An 18,031-nucleotide genomic window follows, 5' to 3' on the forward strand; every position below is an offset into this window, starting at 1 on the left:
ACCTGCAGACAGAAACATTTGTCACCCTCCGTATTCGCCAGACCTTGCTCCAACGGACTACCATTGTTTTCGTGATTTGGACAATTTTCTAAGTGATAAAGAGTTTCTCCTCAGGAGGCAGTACAAAATGCTTTCAAACAGTTTGACGAATCTAGATATGTAATCAACTTAAGAACAAATTAACAACATGGCTAATTAAAAATTGTTTTTATTCAATAAATGACTACCTATTTAAATTTAAGGAATTTTGACATATAAATCTGACATGAATATTACAATTAGAATTATAATTGTGTTGCTAAGTGTATAATACTTAATGGTTAGGTTCAATTTTGTATGAAATAAAATGTTATACTACATATATTTGCATGCCTTGTAGGTAGAATAAGAGAAACGTAATATAAATAAAATAAGACCGATTGTAAAACTGACCTTATTCAAATGCAAATAAAGATTATTATTATTATTATAGACCACGACAGTTCTATCGCAAAGGCGTAAATAAACTTCCTATTAGATGGCAGCAATGTATTATACTCGTAGATAACAATCAAAAATAATGGAAATTATTTTGATTAAATAAATATGTCAAAAAAAAGAATTTAAATTTTTCAGTACAATTCGGCAATTTCATACTTTAATCCCTAATATTAAGAACTATATTATATCTCAGAAACGGTGGCTCGTAGGAAAAAAGTTATATGATACATTTTTTATAGATAAAATTATCTACAATTTTTGTCTGCGGTACTTCCATGATAAACCTTACCGTTTTGCTGAAAATCGTGGATAACTCATTTTTGACCGTTGACCTCGAGTAAATTTTTTTCCACACTCGGGAATGATTAACTTAAAAAATTTCCTATTTTCTGGGATGACTTAAATTAAATTTGTAACCATTAATTTATGAACGATGCGAAATTCGAACCCGCGACCTCTCGCGCTAAGAGTATGGTTCGTAAATCTTGGTATGTCTTGTTCAACTCTCAGATTCGTTCAATGGGCGGCTCAGTTGCAAGACCGCACGGACGGAACCCGAGAGGTCGCGGGTTCGGGCCCCGCATCGTTCATAAATTTATGGTTACAAATTTAATTTAATTCATCCCAGAAAAGAGGGATATCACTTTAAAAATAACAAATTGTTTAATAACAGGCATGTTAAAGTACCGGTTAAGCAAAAAATGAGATTCTCCATTTCACAATTTTTTTTACTTTAACTGTTAACCGTAACCGTCCAATCTTCGCCAGTTATAGCTATTATTCATGTTAAATAGCTAATTAGCGACTTTTGGAAGTTTCAAATCAATATTCGATATTGAGTTGATGTTTCACTTTTTAAGTTTAGCTGGTGCCACCATCCTATTCCTTGGCATAGCTAAAGGTTTTTATGTCAATAAGGGACGAGATGAGCAGGACTTTCAGCTGATGGTAGATGCTGTCCCGCTCAGGATTCTTGAAAAATACAAAAATTCTGAGCGCCTCTATAACTGCGCTAGTCAACTTGAGACATAAGATGCTCAGTTTCATTTTCCCAGTAATTTCACTAGCTACGGCGCCCTTCAGACCGAAACACAATAATGCTTACACATTACTGCTTCACGGCAGAAATTGCCGCCGTTACCTATAGAAGAAGGGCACTGAAAAGGTAAAGCAGGAAAGTAACGAAACTTCTGTATCAGATGTTGGCACCGATGTTGAAACGATGCCTGGTGTGCAACGATTTTGGAAGAAACAATGAGATGTGGTTCAGATGCACCTCATGTGGGCTCACGCGGAATGCACTGGGTGGGACTCAGCTGAAGGTTATATCTGCGATATCTGCTGGACTTTGTTTGACTCCGATTGCCCCCAGGGTGACTACCATTACCCCCATGTCGGTGTTTTTTTTTTTATGGAATAGGAGGACAAACGAGCATACGGGTCACCTGGTGTTAAGTGATCACCGCCGCCCACACTCTCCTGCAACACCAGAGGAATCACAAGAGCGTTGCCGGCCTTTAAGGAAGGTGTACGCGCTTTTCTTGAAGGTACCCATGTCGTATCGTCCCGGAAACACCGCACAAGGAAGCTCATTCCACAGCTTCGTGGTACGAGGAAGAAAGCTCCTTGAAAACCGCACTGTGGAGGACCGCCACACATCCAGATGGTGGGGATGATATCGTAACTTGTGGCGTGTCGTGCGAAGGTGAAATTCGGCGGCAGGAATCAAACAGCTCTTCGGAACACTCCCCGTGATAAATGCGGTAGAAGACACACAATGAAGCGACGTCTCTACGCAACGCCAAGTGATCCAGCCGTTCACAGAGTACTGGATCCCCGACAATTCGAGCTGCTCTGCGTTGCACGCGGTCAAATGGATCGAGCTGATACTGGGGTGCGCCAGACAAGAGATGACAGCAATACTCCATGTGAGGCCGGACCTGCGCTTTGTAGAGCGCTAGAATGTGGGCCGGCTTGAAGTATTGCCGTGCTCTATTTATGACGCCCAGTTTCTTTGAAGCCAGTTTGGCTTTGCCCTCCAGATGGCCACGGAATTGGCAATTGCTCGAGATTTCGAGACCCAGTATTCCGATACTAGGCGAGGCTTTAAGGGAAGTGTTCTCAAAGAGCGGTGATACGGCAAATGGGGTTTTTTTAGTGGTAAACGCGCAAACTTGAGTCTTCTGGGGGTTAAATTGGACAAGGTTCAACTTACCCCATTCCGCGACCTTCTCGAGAGAGGACTCGATAGAAGACACAAGTTTCTCCCGGCACTGGTCGACGTTTTCCCGAGAGAGACCTGCATGGCCCGTGTATACGGCATCACCAGTGCTGTCGTCTGCATAGCAATGCATGTTGGCGGTATCCAACATATCATTGATATGCAGAAGAAACAGCGTGGGAGATAGCACACAGCCTTGGGGCGCTCCAGCGTTCACGGGCTTGGGATTCGAGCAATAACCGTCGATAACGACCTGTATGCTGCGCCCAGTGAGGAAGCTGGAGGTCCACTTGCATAAGCTCTCGGGAAGCCCAAATGATGGAAGTTTTGCGAGGAGCGCCTTGTGCCAAACACGATCAAAGGCCTTCGCTATATCCAGACCAACTGCCAGGCCTTCCCCCTTGCTTTCAATAGCCGCCGCCCATCTATGTGTTAGGTATACCAGAAGATCGCCAGTCGACCGACCATGGCGAAAGCCGTACTGCCGGTCGTTGATCAACTGGAGACCCTCAAGGTATACCAAGAGCTGGCGGTTAATTATGCTCTCCATGATTTTGGAGAGTAGGGAGGTAATAGCAATAGGCCTGTAGTTTGCCGGATCCGAACTGTCTCCTTTTTTTGGGATCGGATGGACAAGGGCTGACTTCCATGAATCAGGGACTACGCCTTTTGAATAAGAGTGCCGGAATAAACGCGTTAGCACCGGCGTCAACTCAGGGGCACACATTCTAAGAACGATTGGAGAAATGCCATCCGGCCCGCTCGACTTCCTGACGTCCAACGAAAACAGAGCTCGCCTAACAGTTTTCTGTCGGAACTGTACTTCAGGCATGGAGCTCTGACACCGCGGGATGGTCGGCGGTGTTTTTCCGTTGTCGTCAAGAGTCGAGTTTGAGGCAAAAAGAGTGCACAGGAGATCGGCTTTCTCTTTTGCCGTATGGGCCAGGGTGTCATTCCTCATGTGCAACGGCGGCATGGACGGCTGGTTGAAGTTACCATGAGCAGCTTTCGACAACGACCAGAACTTGCGTGTTCCGGTCGGGTAACTGGAAAGCTGCTCGCCAATTTTGACGACGTGCTTCGATTTCGCACGGGCGATTTGCCGCTTAAAAAATCTGGAGGCACGGTTATATTTCCTCTTCAGAACTTTGCAGTTCGGATCCTTTGAGCCCAGCGCCGCAACCCAAGTTCGATACGCCTGTTTTTTGCAGTCAGATGCTGCTTTAACTGACGCATCGAACCAGGGCTGTGATCTGCCAACGATCGGTACTACAGAGCTTGGTATAAAAATATCCATACCCTGCAGTATCACATCGGCTACTGCAACGGCGCAGGCACTAGGATCATCCGAAGTTTCCCATTGGATGATCCTAGTGCCTGCGCCCAAACCCTGCCCCAAGGGTAGGATGCAAAAAAGGAACGCATCCTATCCCAATCTGCTGACTTGTAGTGCCAAACGCGGCGGGTCACTGGTGGTCTGCGACGTTGGCGTCGGATAGGCACTACACTCCTGACCAGGCAATGGTCGGACGTTCCGAGAGGGGCGTCGACAGAGACCTGGTAACCATCGGGATGTGTAGTCAGCAGAAGATCTAATAAGGACGGCATGTGGCTATCCACATCCGGGAGCCGCGTCGGTGACTCAACCAATTGGGACAGACCATACGCCAATGCAAAATTATGCACAGATCGCCCTGCGTAGTCTGTGGTACGTGATCCAAGCCATTCGGCATTGTGCCCGTTGAAATCACCCAAGACTACGATTTCAGCGGAGGGGATCTGAGCAAGCACGTCATCAAATGCCGCTTGAACGCAGCCCATGAGGTGATCCGTTTCTGCGTTACCACTATGGGAGCTGTAGACACACGCATAGATGCGGACGCGGTCCTCTAAATCTACGCGGAGCCAGAGAGTAGACAGGCCCCTACCCTCAAAATTGCCGAGACGGCGACAGCAGATATCCTCCCTAACGTACACACATACCCCGGCAAGAGGCATGAAATTATGCTCAATTTTGTACCCGGGGTACGTTAAATATGACGTATCGCTAGGTCGAGATATCTGCGTCTCCGTAAGGAAACACAAGGCCGGCTGCGCCGTCTCAAGGTGGTGGTGGACGGCGTTTAAGTTGGAGTGAATTCCCCGGATGTTACAAAAGTCCACATTAAGCGTGGAGCGGGGTACCGTGGTGTTGCTGCCCGTTTTGTCCTGTGACATACGCGGTACTGTGCCCTCCCCAGAATACGAGGGGCAGCTCGTGCGCGAATGCTCGGGGAGGGATTCTCCGGCTCTACAAGAGCCGGGGGTATTTTCTTTTTTCTTTTTGTGTAATGGGAGTCAAATCTGTTTTTTCTTTTTTAACTTTAATAATATCCAAAGTTGATTGCTAAAGTGTCTGAAAATCATTTCTAATAATAGTTAATTAAGTAAATAATGTTTAAAGGCGGATGCAATAAATAGATTGTTTATAATTGGAATTTTATTTGAGTTCTCGCTTAAGTGACCCCCATTACCCTCTTTTACTCCTCCCACATTTCGCAGTCTATGTTAAAGTCAGCGTTAACGTTAGTTTGGCTTAAACCTTAACTATAATAGCTAATATGATGCGAGCCTAAGACTTTTAATTGTCTCCAAGCGGCTTAAATATGATTCATGTGATGAGCAGATGTTTGACCCGATCCGCGGTTTTTCGTTTAACATTACTTCCCACTGCATCTCCAAGTTTTCTACTGCATACTAGACTTATTCCAAAAGTAATTGTTCTATTGTTTTAGATAAATTGGCGATAATGTTGTTTACGGTATTTTATCTCTGATATCAAATATATCTTCATTATGCCAAAAATATACTATCGTTTCTTGATAAAACTATGATTGATAAGTGTTCAAGATTTCCTTATTTTAGTCCATTTTAATATAACTGTGTATATGACAATATTAAATTATTATTCACTGTTATTGTTTTTAATTTGAACATGCTTAGTTTAAGGCCTTCGCACTTATGTATTTAAAAATAGGAATCCTAGTTAACTATACTAATTTAATTTGTACCAATATTCATGGATCGTCCTTGAATCAGGACTCGAACCCGCGCCTTTTGGGTTCCGTTCGAGCGCTCTTACCAACTGAGCCAACCGTCCGAGTGGCTCATCGATCGTAAATCTTTGTATGTCTTGTTCAACTCTCAGGTTGTGGCTCCTTATATAGCACATTTATTCCCAGAAGCAAGGAATATCAATACGACGACAATCAAAACGATTGCGACAAATGTCATTTAATAGCATCACTTCAAGAAGATCCAGAAGGCCATATTTTCTTAACAGATTTATAGGTACTGCAAACATTTTAAAAACTTTTTTTAGGTATACCTTCTACACTATGAATATACTTATCGTAAAAAGGATTCCATATCGAGACTGCGTATTCAAGCTGAAACCTTACTAACGGTTTATATAAATAAAGATAAGTAGGTAGGTTTTTTAAATTGCTTACTCGATCTAATGACGAAACCATACATCTTAAAAGCTTTGTTACAAACAATATCAATATGAGTATTTAGGTTCAATTTACAGTCCAGATGTACACGCAGATCTTTAACGATGTCTACTTTCTTCAGAACAGAAGCATTGAGTTTGTAACAATAGTTTGACTTGATGATTTTCCTGGTAAAGACAATATGATGACGTTTATGTTGAGTTCAAGCTTGTAAATGTTGATGATCTTCAAAGCTGTCAATGATATACTATATTTTGAGGTGGTCAGCATATAAAAGAAATTTATTGTAGGTACTTAAAATACGTGTGAATTTCATTTATAAACAGAAGCGGGCCCATAGTTGAGCTCTGGGGTACACCAGAGATAACATTAATAGAATTGGACTCATAGCCATGTAAAACTACATTTTGTGTTCCGTTACTAATGTAAGACTTGAACCAACGCCAAAGATTACCCCGTATTCCATTAAATATAAGTTTTTCTAACAGTTTTTATGGTACACTCTGTCAAAGGCCTTTCTTAAGTTTGTGTATATACTATGTGTTTCTGTATTAACGTATATATTTTCAAAGATATCAGTCACGTATAAAATTAAATTACTTACTGTAGAACGCTTCTTCGAATTATTTCATTCACTGCTTTGATTGCCTTTGAGTATGAATACTACGCCGATAGTTAGTTCTTTTTCACTCTCAAACAGAGAAGGTTTCAATTATCACCAATAGTCTGGTACACAAACATTGGATTCATTCCAACTGGATGAAGTTTCAAATATTGCATTTGGCTTCATACTTCTTTATCGTGATGATATTTTTCCCAGGCCTTCAAGCAGCAAAGTTGCAAGAGTCGGAAGGCTTATGTTTATTTAGAACGTCATTAATTATGTTTACACACATGTTTACCACTCAAGGTTTTTAAACAATTCTTTTGAATTCAGCGACACATGTATTTTGTACGTATTCTGCAACAAGCTTTGACGAATTAACCACTGGACATTTTCTTATATCCGATCCTAAAATATGGTCGACGGAGGTAGGTAATGGCTTTGCGTCATGCTCGCGACCGAGCACTTCTGATGGTCCTACTATATCTCCTGGATGATGCTGTCACCGGGATCTCTGCCCCTTTTTTTAAATGCGACAGTACTGACTGACAATTCTGTCATTTAAAGTTTACTATACATACTTTAAAAATCAACGTATGGCAGAATTTAAAAAAGATATCGTCACACTTTTCTGCTGCGCTCAATGTTGGTGACTATGATTATCAATTTTAGTTTTAAAAATTCGGACCAATTTTACCAGGTAGCTACCAAATTATATTTGATTCTGCTGTATCGATGATAATGACCTATAATTAATACAATATAAATATTTTATTTTGTCTCAAAATAAAACGTATTATACAAAAAACCATGTACAAGTTACTACATACTCATAATACCTACTACACAACATTATACATCACAAAATTAAGATACAAACATTAAGAAGAAGTCTACATACTTAAGTTTGGTAAGTGCATCGAGACAAGCAGATAAGAAGTTTTTATTGCTAGGACTTCTTAAAGAAACTAGGCACATACAGACGGTAGGTTTATGCGAAACAGATATAAAAGCTGGTGCCTTTCCAGAAAATTAATATTTTGCTGGAGTGTAGGTACGTAGTCTACATTATGACAACAATTTACTAGTACATGGCTGAGCTCTAACTCCTAAGTTTCCCTGTGTTTATGATATTAGTACTCCCCCTGTATCGGTCTGTTATTCCATAGTTCAAGAATGTGTATGTCTGACTAAAATAATTAGGTTTGAATCAAAAACTTCAATCGACAACAAATGTTTTATTAACAGAAACAACCACTACAATATAGATCTTACTCTAGAATCAAGTTTCGCTTAATCCAACAAAAATACTTTTATAAATACATCATTTATAAATGTATTTAACATTTATAAGAGATCAGACAACAATTTATAATTAACTTATCTTAAACTGACGGGTCTTAGAGCAGATACAATTCCGTAGAAAAATGCCTTTTTACTGCCATATTCACACAGAGACAGGCAGTAAAAGGTCAGTGACCGAAATTATGCCTGCTGCCCGACCGAAATTATGACTGGTTTAAGTAAATTGTGTTCATACTGAAACTTATTGAATGAAATGCCAATTATTACAGGAATGTATTGTGAAACGCACACCATATACCTAGTGTCACATACACATAATATAACAAACATACAATTCTTATATTTAATCGTTAGAATACTTAACACCGGGCGTGGATACATTGTGAAGTAGGTTTCTCCAGACGTGATGATACAGTGACCAGCATTATTCACTTTAATCACAAAATAAACTAGTGCTCCATTTATTTTAATAGCAGTCACAAGAAGTTCAGACCGGAATCATATACTAATTAATAAAAAAAAATCCATAGTCCAAAACTAATATGAATTTTATACAATATACAATGAATTCAAAGTTCTATAGGTTGATATATCCAATTTACGATAATTTATATTTACATTTTACAGGTACGTACAGTTTGATATTTATTACTTTTATAAAATATTTGATATTTTAAACACTTTTAACTTTGAACATGATTCATATACTGTATCTTATAAACTAATTTGTTATTTATATTACAGCCATTGGAAGATACTCATAGATTTAGGAGTGCCCGTGAGTTCCTTTCTATGTTGATCTCGCGAGCTTACTTTCCGAAATTATGGTAGATTCAGTAACTGAATATTTATAATGACCCTTCAAAAGCGCTTAATTTAAACCTATTTTAATAAAGTTTATTTGGCTTTACAAATTAAATTTGTAACGAAAATTTAAAAACGATGCGGGACTCGAAACCCGCGCCTATCGGGTTCCGTCCGAGCGCTCTTACCAACTGAGCGAACCGGTTGAGTGACGCGTGGATCGTAAATCTTTGTATGTCTTTTTCAACTCTCAAGTTATGGTACAAATTTATATATTTATCCCAGAAGTGAGGGATATCACTTTAAAAATAACAAATTTATTTAACTTTGACTACATACTTAAATAGATAAAATTGGTAATCAATTGGCATCAAAATAAAAGTACTGGTCCAAGTTTTGGACCCTAGCTCGCAGGTGGAGCCACAAAGTTAAAAGGATTATTAAAACTCATATTATTATAAGTGCATGTATGTTAATAATTATTAATAGGACTGGTTTTGGAAATGAAATGGTTTTGGGTTTTGAAATTGTAAGTAATATATATGAAATTATTGAGTGTGTAGGAAGAGATTAATAAAATTGGGATACGTGGAAAATGTAAGTCCTGACACTCAGCACTGTATCCTTTCTGTATTTGGATGCAAAAAGTATTAATGATTCAATTATCTTGAATATTTCAATATCATAAGGCGGCGTTGCCGGTATCCCGTGCAAAAGATGAATAGCAGCGCTACCAAAGAAAAGCCGTCAGTGTCTTGACACGTTTATTTTATGTTCCTTCTGAAGACTAACTCGCACTGAGGTCGAAATTATATATGCTCAAAAGGAATTTAAACTCAGGAATATATTCACCCAAAATAGGCGCATAAGAGCCTTTAAGTTGGGGAAAGTAGCTGGTGAATACCTAACATCTAAAAATGCCATCTAAGATATGCCCCCTAGCATGATGTTAGGTAATTTAAAGTATGTATAAGTACTTAATCTGGAGTGAAGCAACAGGTTAAAAACATCTATGATCAACTTACAACTGACAATTAAACTTAGTTTGTAAGTGTCTAATGCTGAGATTTATAGAGCTAAGAGCATACTTAGACTTAGCTAAATTTAGGATTAGAGACAATTCCCTTTGTGAATGTGGCCTAGACGAGGGTAACGTGGATCATCTGTTCTTCAATTGTCCCTTAATGCAACCTTCTTTGTACAATTTTATACCTGCTGAAGTACCCCGCCCAACTTCCTTTAAATGTCTCCTCTTCCTAGTTTTCACTCCTTTTGTAAATATTTTGTGTAAATATATTAAAAAGAATTATATTCAGTTGTAAATATCATTAAATACTTGTAATACTTTATGTAATTATATTTGTGTGTGTCCTTTTTAGTCTAAAAGCATGTATATTTGTTTCAGGTATAAAATAAGAAAATAAAACTCGTTTCAATCTCTAGGGCCGACCACTACCAATCAAATTAGAATACAAAAATTCTCTAAGCTTGGTGGTCTACTTTAACGTGACATTAGCAAACTTACGGTATACCTTCCACAGGAGCCATAGTATTAAGAACAGAATAGAATAGACTTTGCTCAGGCTTAAATTACATAAAACTTAGCTGAGTGTGATAAAACGCGACTTTTGCATGGGGCTGCCTTAGTTTATGCTCAGTATAATATAAGCTGTGAAAAAATGACAAATGGCAATGTCAAATGACTAAAAGCTAAGCTTACACTTAGCATAGTTACTTTATTAATGAACGAAAAATTAGAACTCACTTAGTAACTCACATTTATTTCCTGTTTGGCAATCTGTGTCACATGGATTTACCTTATCAATAGTAATAATTCATTCTCGGGTATCAATGTATATTATGTTATAACGGAAAATATGCACACCATTACATTATGAATTGATTATTTAAGAAAAATCTTTCTATAAAGTACTCAACCTATAAATGACTTTTCAAATTTGTGCCCATGCTATAAAACGGGCGACATCCATATAACGAAGTAATACATATTATTTAAGCCGCTATTAACATTCCAAAATCATATGTCTACATATACCCCAAAGTCCACCGGTTTTGACCCTTATTTTGTTTACAAGATGGTTTATTTTCCTATAAACTTATTAACCAATGAAATCCGAGAGAGATAATAATTCGATTGGATATTTGACATTTAATAAGTTAGAACAAAAATTACAAGCTAACTTTAGTTATTGGCGCCCGCCGAAGAAATCGGTCAAGTTTTGAATTAGTGCACAAAGTTTGCGATTTTGTACCAGTCTTCTACCTAATAATCTAAACATTTAAGTCCTACCATGTCAATCACCACCGCCTACACTACGAGCGCAAATGCGTAGTGCTAGACGGGACGCGACCGCTAACTCACAACACACATGACGAAACTAGTCGGTACGAAGACCGATTAATAGTTAGTAAAACCTATTTAAATATAGTTGTATCTAAAATTGTTTCTAAAATTATTTCACTTTAGTAGATATAGGTACGAATATCTGTGCAAATATATTTACTGTTATAATTATGAGTACAACTTTTTGAATACTAGATTTTTAATTACGTCCCAGTCAGGTGTGGTCAACCTGATGACCGCATCAAACATTGCCTAGTATAGACTATAATATGGCATAAGTATTTTTACATAAAATCTATAGAGAACACTAACCAAGTAGTAAAATAAGTTCATTAGATCAAACTGAATCAATTATCCTTAACACCAGTTCATTCGGAATATTTTTATTAAATTAGTCCTTTCACTCTCCTCAATTTTCGAAAGCATACAAACAGAATATTTCACCACTGTTTCACATAATGGATGATAAATAACTAAATATAATGTGTTGAAAATAACACAATCCGAATGCAAGTATCTAATAACTTTAAAATATTATAGCGACTGTCAATTCATTAAAAAAAATTGTAAACTATTATAAAACATCTAAAACTTATTAATGTTACACATCAAAAAATTTAACACTAAGCTTATTATATAAGCAAAATATTACACCATATATAATATTATTAATGCCTAAATCATCTTCTAAATTAATACAGTCTTGAAATTATATTATTTTAAGCTCGCAACTTTACATGCATGATGAAATATAAGCTTTCAAACACTTATCCATCATGTCAATTTTTCAAATAACAAATTTTCAAAAGTTCAACTTAAATTACAGTTTAGATCCAACAAGATTCAATACTGAAATCAAAGTGATGGAAAAATAATTAAGACTAACACATACAGGGTAATGAATTAATAACATTAGGTCTATACTTAGACCTCTAACATTTCTTAAGCCGCAAACTGAGTACTGTTTATAAGTGTTAATTGTATAAATTATGTGAGCAAGTCAGATATTATTATCTATATATCTGTTAAATAACAGTAATCTTTAATGAGATGAAATTTAAAACAATCATTATCTACGAATCCTACCTCTGAGTCTAAGTCCACATTTTAAGAATGACTGTAAGAGAAAACTACGGTATAAAACAGAAGGTGAAGCAAGCCAAGTTGAAGTAAGGGAGACCTTTATCTGGCTCTTTTTTATCATCATCAATTTTGTGAATTATATTATATAATGTGATTTAGAGTTTTGTTTACATTACACAGTTGTAATACATGCAATTTGCTGACATTATAACAGTAGAAATAAGGGATTGCTTGTAACTAATTCTAGTAGGCTTAAAGGGTCAGCTAGTGTATGTATAACACAGTGTTAATATAGAGTAGGTTATCAGTTTAAGTACCAGAAATATGCAGGCAGAGGAACTAAAAGAGAGATGATGTAAAAATGTTTTTATTTTGTGAACAGTTTGGGTCTTCTAAATAATATATAATATTTGCAGATATCCAAATTCATTTAACTTAATATTGAATTAAGAGGTGTGAATTAATTATTATTATTAAATTAATTAATTATTATTTCAACCTGAGGGGAACCTGTGACATAAAGGGAACTGTAATGCAACATGGACATATTTTGACCTAAAATGTTGTTATGTGACCTTGAGGTTGATTGAAAGATTGAGGTTGGTTGATTGAAGGATTGATCCTTATGCCATGAATTCAAGTATTTACCCATACTTTTATTTGAGATAGCTTAGAAAGCTTGAATGTAAAAATACCTACTGCGATTTCTATAATATATGAATGTGTGAAGATGGAGTTGTCCTATCCCCAAAGGGTATACAAATAATGGCTGTATCTGATGAAGCACAATATTGAGCTGAAATTTTTACCTTATATTAATATTGTCACTTTAACGACAAATCCCATGCAAATTAAAAACAAGTTACATCGTTTAAAATAACAATGGTAATAACATTATGGTTTTAAGTATAGTTCAAGTGCAATTGTGACTTCCACTTAATAATCAAACTTTATTCATTCATTCATCATAATTTATTACACTATACATAATCATTGTGATTCATCATGCTATATAATATAGAATCTCATATATATATACAAATCAGTGTAAGTGCCTTAATAAAAACGTTTTTAACTAGTTTGTTTAACATCCTAAAAGTACATATTTTAGTTAAGTCAAACACACAAATATTAATAGAGGTTGTATGAAAGGATTGATAGTAAATGAAGACAGGAAAATATATTGGGACTAAGGCTTATGGAGATCTGTAACTTTATCCCGCCCCCAGGAAGGTAGATGTGATAGTGTGTAGATATATGTTAAATTATTCTATCAATTCATACTAACAACCAACATAAAATAACAGGTTCAGGTTATTTTAAGTCAGGGTTGTTAAGAAGTACTACATTTTTTAAATATAAATGGGATTCCTTATGTATTTGAGAACTTAAACATTAAATATTGTGAAATTCAAGGCCTCAAAAGGTCAAATCAAATTTATTTCACTAACTTCATTTTGATATTCAATTAACTGAATGAGACTGTGAGCCATTGCAGATAACTTACACCCATTCTTCCTTGAGCATTGGAGAAATGAAAACAGACCTCCTGTTAATTTTAAATTACAAAAGAACTCTAAAAAGAATGATTTCTTGTAAGTTCACTCAAAAAATATATTTACTTAGAATATTATCAAATTATAACTTCATGCATGTATACCCTATTTAAAATACTATGCTGCAATACACCTAGGAGAGTATGGGCCCCAAATAAGGAGCCTGATCACAAAAGAAACACTCTGGGGCTGAAGTCTCATGTAATTCCACTACATTTGTGCTTACCTCATTATTTATATAATAATACCTGCATCTCCTGGGACCAACACCTTCCACAAATGTATCATAAGGTGGAGCAAGTATATCAAAGAATGCTGCTGGTAATTCTAATGCTTCAATCTCATGATAATTTGAAATAGTTGGTGTTAGAATACAAGTCGCTGAATTTTCTCTGCATATATTATTTTGAGATATTTGTGCAAAAAGTTTTCTTCTTTTATGAACTCCCTGTGCTAGACGTGCTGCTTCGTGTTTTGCTCTCGTTTTAAAATCAATCAAATCTGCAGCTTCCTTAAGAGGAAATTCAGTAAAGCTCCTAATACGGACCGCTCCAGATATTACTTTGAGGAGACCGTGCATATGAGGATGATCATGCAAAGGCATTCGGAAGCCGGGTTTTAACACAAAAATACTCATGTTTACTTTGTTATTCTGAAACACCTCAATGTATGTACAAGGGGCCTTATTTGGTTTATTCCATGTACTGGGCTCAGTGAAACTTTTATCGAAACCTAAATCGTCTGCTCTTAATCCATCCATCATAGACTTAAGTTTGTTCAAATTAGTTGGAAATTCACTTTTAAATTTGTCATCGAATGTACGTAGGGCCTGACGATACGTAGATATAATTGGTGGTATGTTGATGATTTCCATTTTAGACTTCGCTTCATCATTTATATCCATATGAAATCTGCGAGTACCTATACACGAGAATTTTTTTCTAATGAGATAATAAGAAAATATACGACACGATAACAAAGCGCAAGTGTCGGAGAATGACATTTTTATTTTAACAATAAAAAAGTGAAGTCATTCAAACTTCAAACTCAAAGTTATTTGAACATAGCGTACCTACATTCACAGTGACCGTGTGACGTTTTAAGTACGGGTTATTGATGAACGTAGTGCTTATATTCTCTTTGTTTATGGAGGGTAGAGGTCTTAGTGTCAATATTCTAAGAGACAGCCTAGCGAAACTATAAGAAAAAGCGATAAAATTCTCATTGTTAGACCGTAACACTAACTTGTTAGCTCGTTAAGTGTTCTGTGCACTGCAGCCTAGCGAAACTCTAAAAGAAAAGAGCTATTGTATGAATCGTGCAGTCATTGATAAATTGACAGATGACGGCTTTAATTTTGTAAAGAACACAGATCGTCGAAAGTTTCGTATTAAGCTGTTCGCTTTCAAACTTAGCCGGATTATATTTCATCGCCTTAAAATGTAATTATTAATTCGAATTTATGTTAATGACTGCACGTTTCATAAGTTAGACTAAATTTGAATTACCTATACAGTCCACTGTCCCGCCTCTTATTAATTAGTACTTACATCCTCTTTGGGCTAGAGTAAAAATATTCTATGCTCGTAGAGTAATTCTCTTTGGTAGAGTAAATTAAAAGACAAAAGTATTCTATGATGATACTATTAATTAGGCCAGCACTTTTCAGAAGACTGTAGTGCCATCTGTTAGTTGGCCCGAAAATTAAAGCTTTGGCAGCTGTCACTCGCTTTGAAACCTTTCAACTTTTCTTTATTTGTGTTACTGCCCAGTGCCCACTGGTCATAAAATGGCGGCTACGCATAGCGTTTGCACATGAATGTAGCTCTCGTGTTCCATTTTGCATATTTAGACTACTAAATCTATCCTTTATGTTCTATGTTGTGACAAAATTATATAACCAACTCTATGCGCAATTTCAACATGTTAAAAAATTGCAATACCTACATTAAAACGTAGAGTTAGTTATTTAATTGCGTCAGAACATTAAAAATGAATTTTATAATTTCGAGCTTATGTATAGTTATTTTCGGGGCCAATCTCCAGATGGCGCCAGCTTTCAAATAGACAGCTCATAATGCGTAGAGAGGGCTCTCTTTTCCCTATATATTATTATACTCTTTGTATTAAAGCGGCGCTGCACTGCGCGGCAATATTATTTCAATTTTCAACCATCTCGTATGGAGCACTCTGGTGCGAACCAGAGTGGTGCTACACTGCGCGTCGCGGCAGAGTTGCCTCGAGAGAATATTTTGACGCACAGTGACGCGACGCGCAGTGCAGCGTTGCTCAGTGCGACATACTATTAATTGTTACCTAAGTTTATATTTTGTCTTATAATTTAATTAATTTTAGTAACTAAATAAAAATAATTTAATTATTAATTTAGTTAAATGTAATAAATTAATAATTTGATTTATCTAAGGCTTTTGATTGTGTTCAACATTCAACACTGGTCAGGAAGCTATGCCACTATGGTATAAGAGGATCTGCACTCGATCTTCTGATCTCATATTTAAATAATAGGATTCAGAGGGTCGAGGTGAATGGCAGGAGATCTCCTCGGACTCCTCTTGGTATGGGGGTACCACAAGGGTCTATTCTTGGACCCTTCCCCTTCCTAATTTATAAAAATGATCTACCTAACCTTGTAGAAAAAAAACACAAGGTGGTATTGTTTGCAGATGACACTTAAGTTTTGTATGACAAAGTAAACAATGCTCTATCTGACATCGTGTACTGGTTTAGCGCCAATAACTTATTATTAAATAATCATAAAACCAAATATATTAAATTCACCGCGCCAAATGTTAAAAATGTAGATGCGAATATTTTATTAAATGGAGAGGTGGTAAAACCAGCGGAATCTGCTATATTTCTTGGCATTACTCTTGATTCCAAATTGCAGTGGGGCCCCCATATTGAAGGATTGGCGAATAGGCTTAGTTCTGCAGCATATGCGGTTAAGAAAATTAGACGGTTAACTGCCATAGATACGGCGAGATTAGTATACTTTAGTTATTTTCATAGTATTATGTCCTATGGTATTTTGTTATGGGGCAGTGCGGCCGATATTAATACTATATTTGTGCTGCAGAAGAGGGCTATTCGCGCGATTTATAACCTAGGTCCTAAAGAATCATTAAGAGAAAAATTAAAGAAATAAACATTTTGACTGTTGCTTCTCAATACATTTTTGATAATGTTTTGTATGTTCATAAGCACACTGAGGAATTATATAGAAACTGTGACATTCATAATGTTAACACGAGGAACAAACATAAACTTGTTGTGCCTACTACTCGGTTGGGTCGAGTTAGTAAGTCTTTTGTTGGGCGATGTATATGCTTCTACAATATGATCCCAGAAAATGTACAAAACAAATGTGTTACGAAATTCAAAAGAATTGTTAAAAAACGTTTGTGTGGGAAAGGTTATTATAGCATAAACGATTTTCTTAATGACACCACGGACTGGGAATAAAGCGAACACCCTCAGGCTCTTTAATTATAAATGTTTATTGTACGATATTACTTTGTAATCCATATTTTATATTTAAAAAAAAGCCCGCTGAGTTTCTTCTCAGGTCTGAGGCAGTCTCTTTTGAATGGGTGGTAGATTTTGAGGTTCAATAAGTGATTTTAAATCCTATTTTGAATAAAAATATTTGAATTTGAATTGGATGCATACCCTTACAAACTAATTTTGTATATTACAGCCATTGTCAATTAATACTCTATTGATTGAGAAGAGTGGCCGTTGTGTTTCTTGTACGAGTATGTTCTTTTCAAGAGCTCTAATTTTTCCGAAATATTATGGTAGATTCAGTAATTTATAAGAAATATTTATAGTGACGATTCAAAAGCGCATAGTTTAAGCCTAATTATCATAGAGGTCTTACTCATAGAAGAAGAAATTAGTGACTTTTGGTTACTATGACTATAAAGCAGTTATTGTCATGCTTATAAAAAGTTGTAATTAATTTATAAAGTTGTTTTTTTATATTAAATAATGGTGAATGCACTTATTTGCTCATAGTCTACTGCTGATACTCTGCTCTATCTCATATAACAGGTTATGGGCCCGGGAATAAAAGAGAAAAATTTGTAATCACGCGCA

At 36.5% G+C, this 18,031-nt stretch overlaps 1 protein-coding gene across 1 annotated transcript; it reads right to left on the reverse strand.

The window, feature by feature from the left end:
- Window positions 1-8,022: 8,022 nt before the first annotated feature.
- On the reverse strand, window positions 8,023-14,915 carry LOC126979798 (2-aminoethanethiol dioxygenase). Its single transcript, XM_050829340.1, has one exon. The coding sequence runs from the start codon at window positions 14,913-14,915 to the stop codon at window positions 14,046-14,048; it is 870 nt and encodes a 289-aa protein (XP_050685297.1). The 3' UTR covers window positions 8,023-14,045.
- Window positions 14,916-18,031: the final 3,116 nt, after the last annotated feature.

Source organism: Leptidea sinapis, chromosome 4 (genome assembly GCF_905404315.1).
Source record: "Leptidea sinapis chromosome 4, ilLepSina1.1, whole genome shotgun sequence".
Classification (NCBI taxonomy): Eukaryota; Metazoa; Arthropoda; class Insecta; order Lepidoptera; family Pieridae; genus Leptidea; species Leptidea sinapis.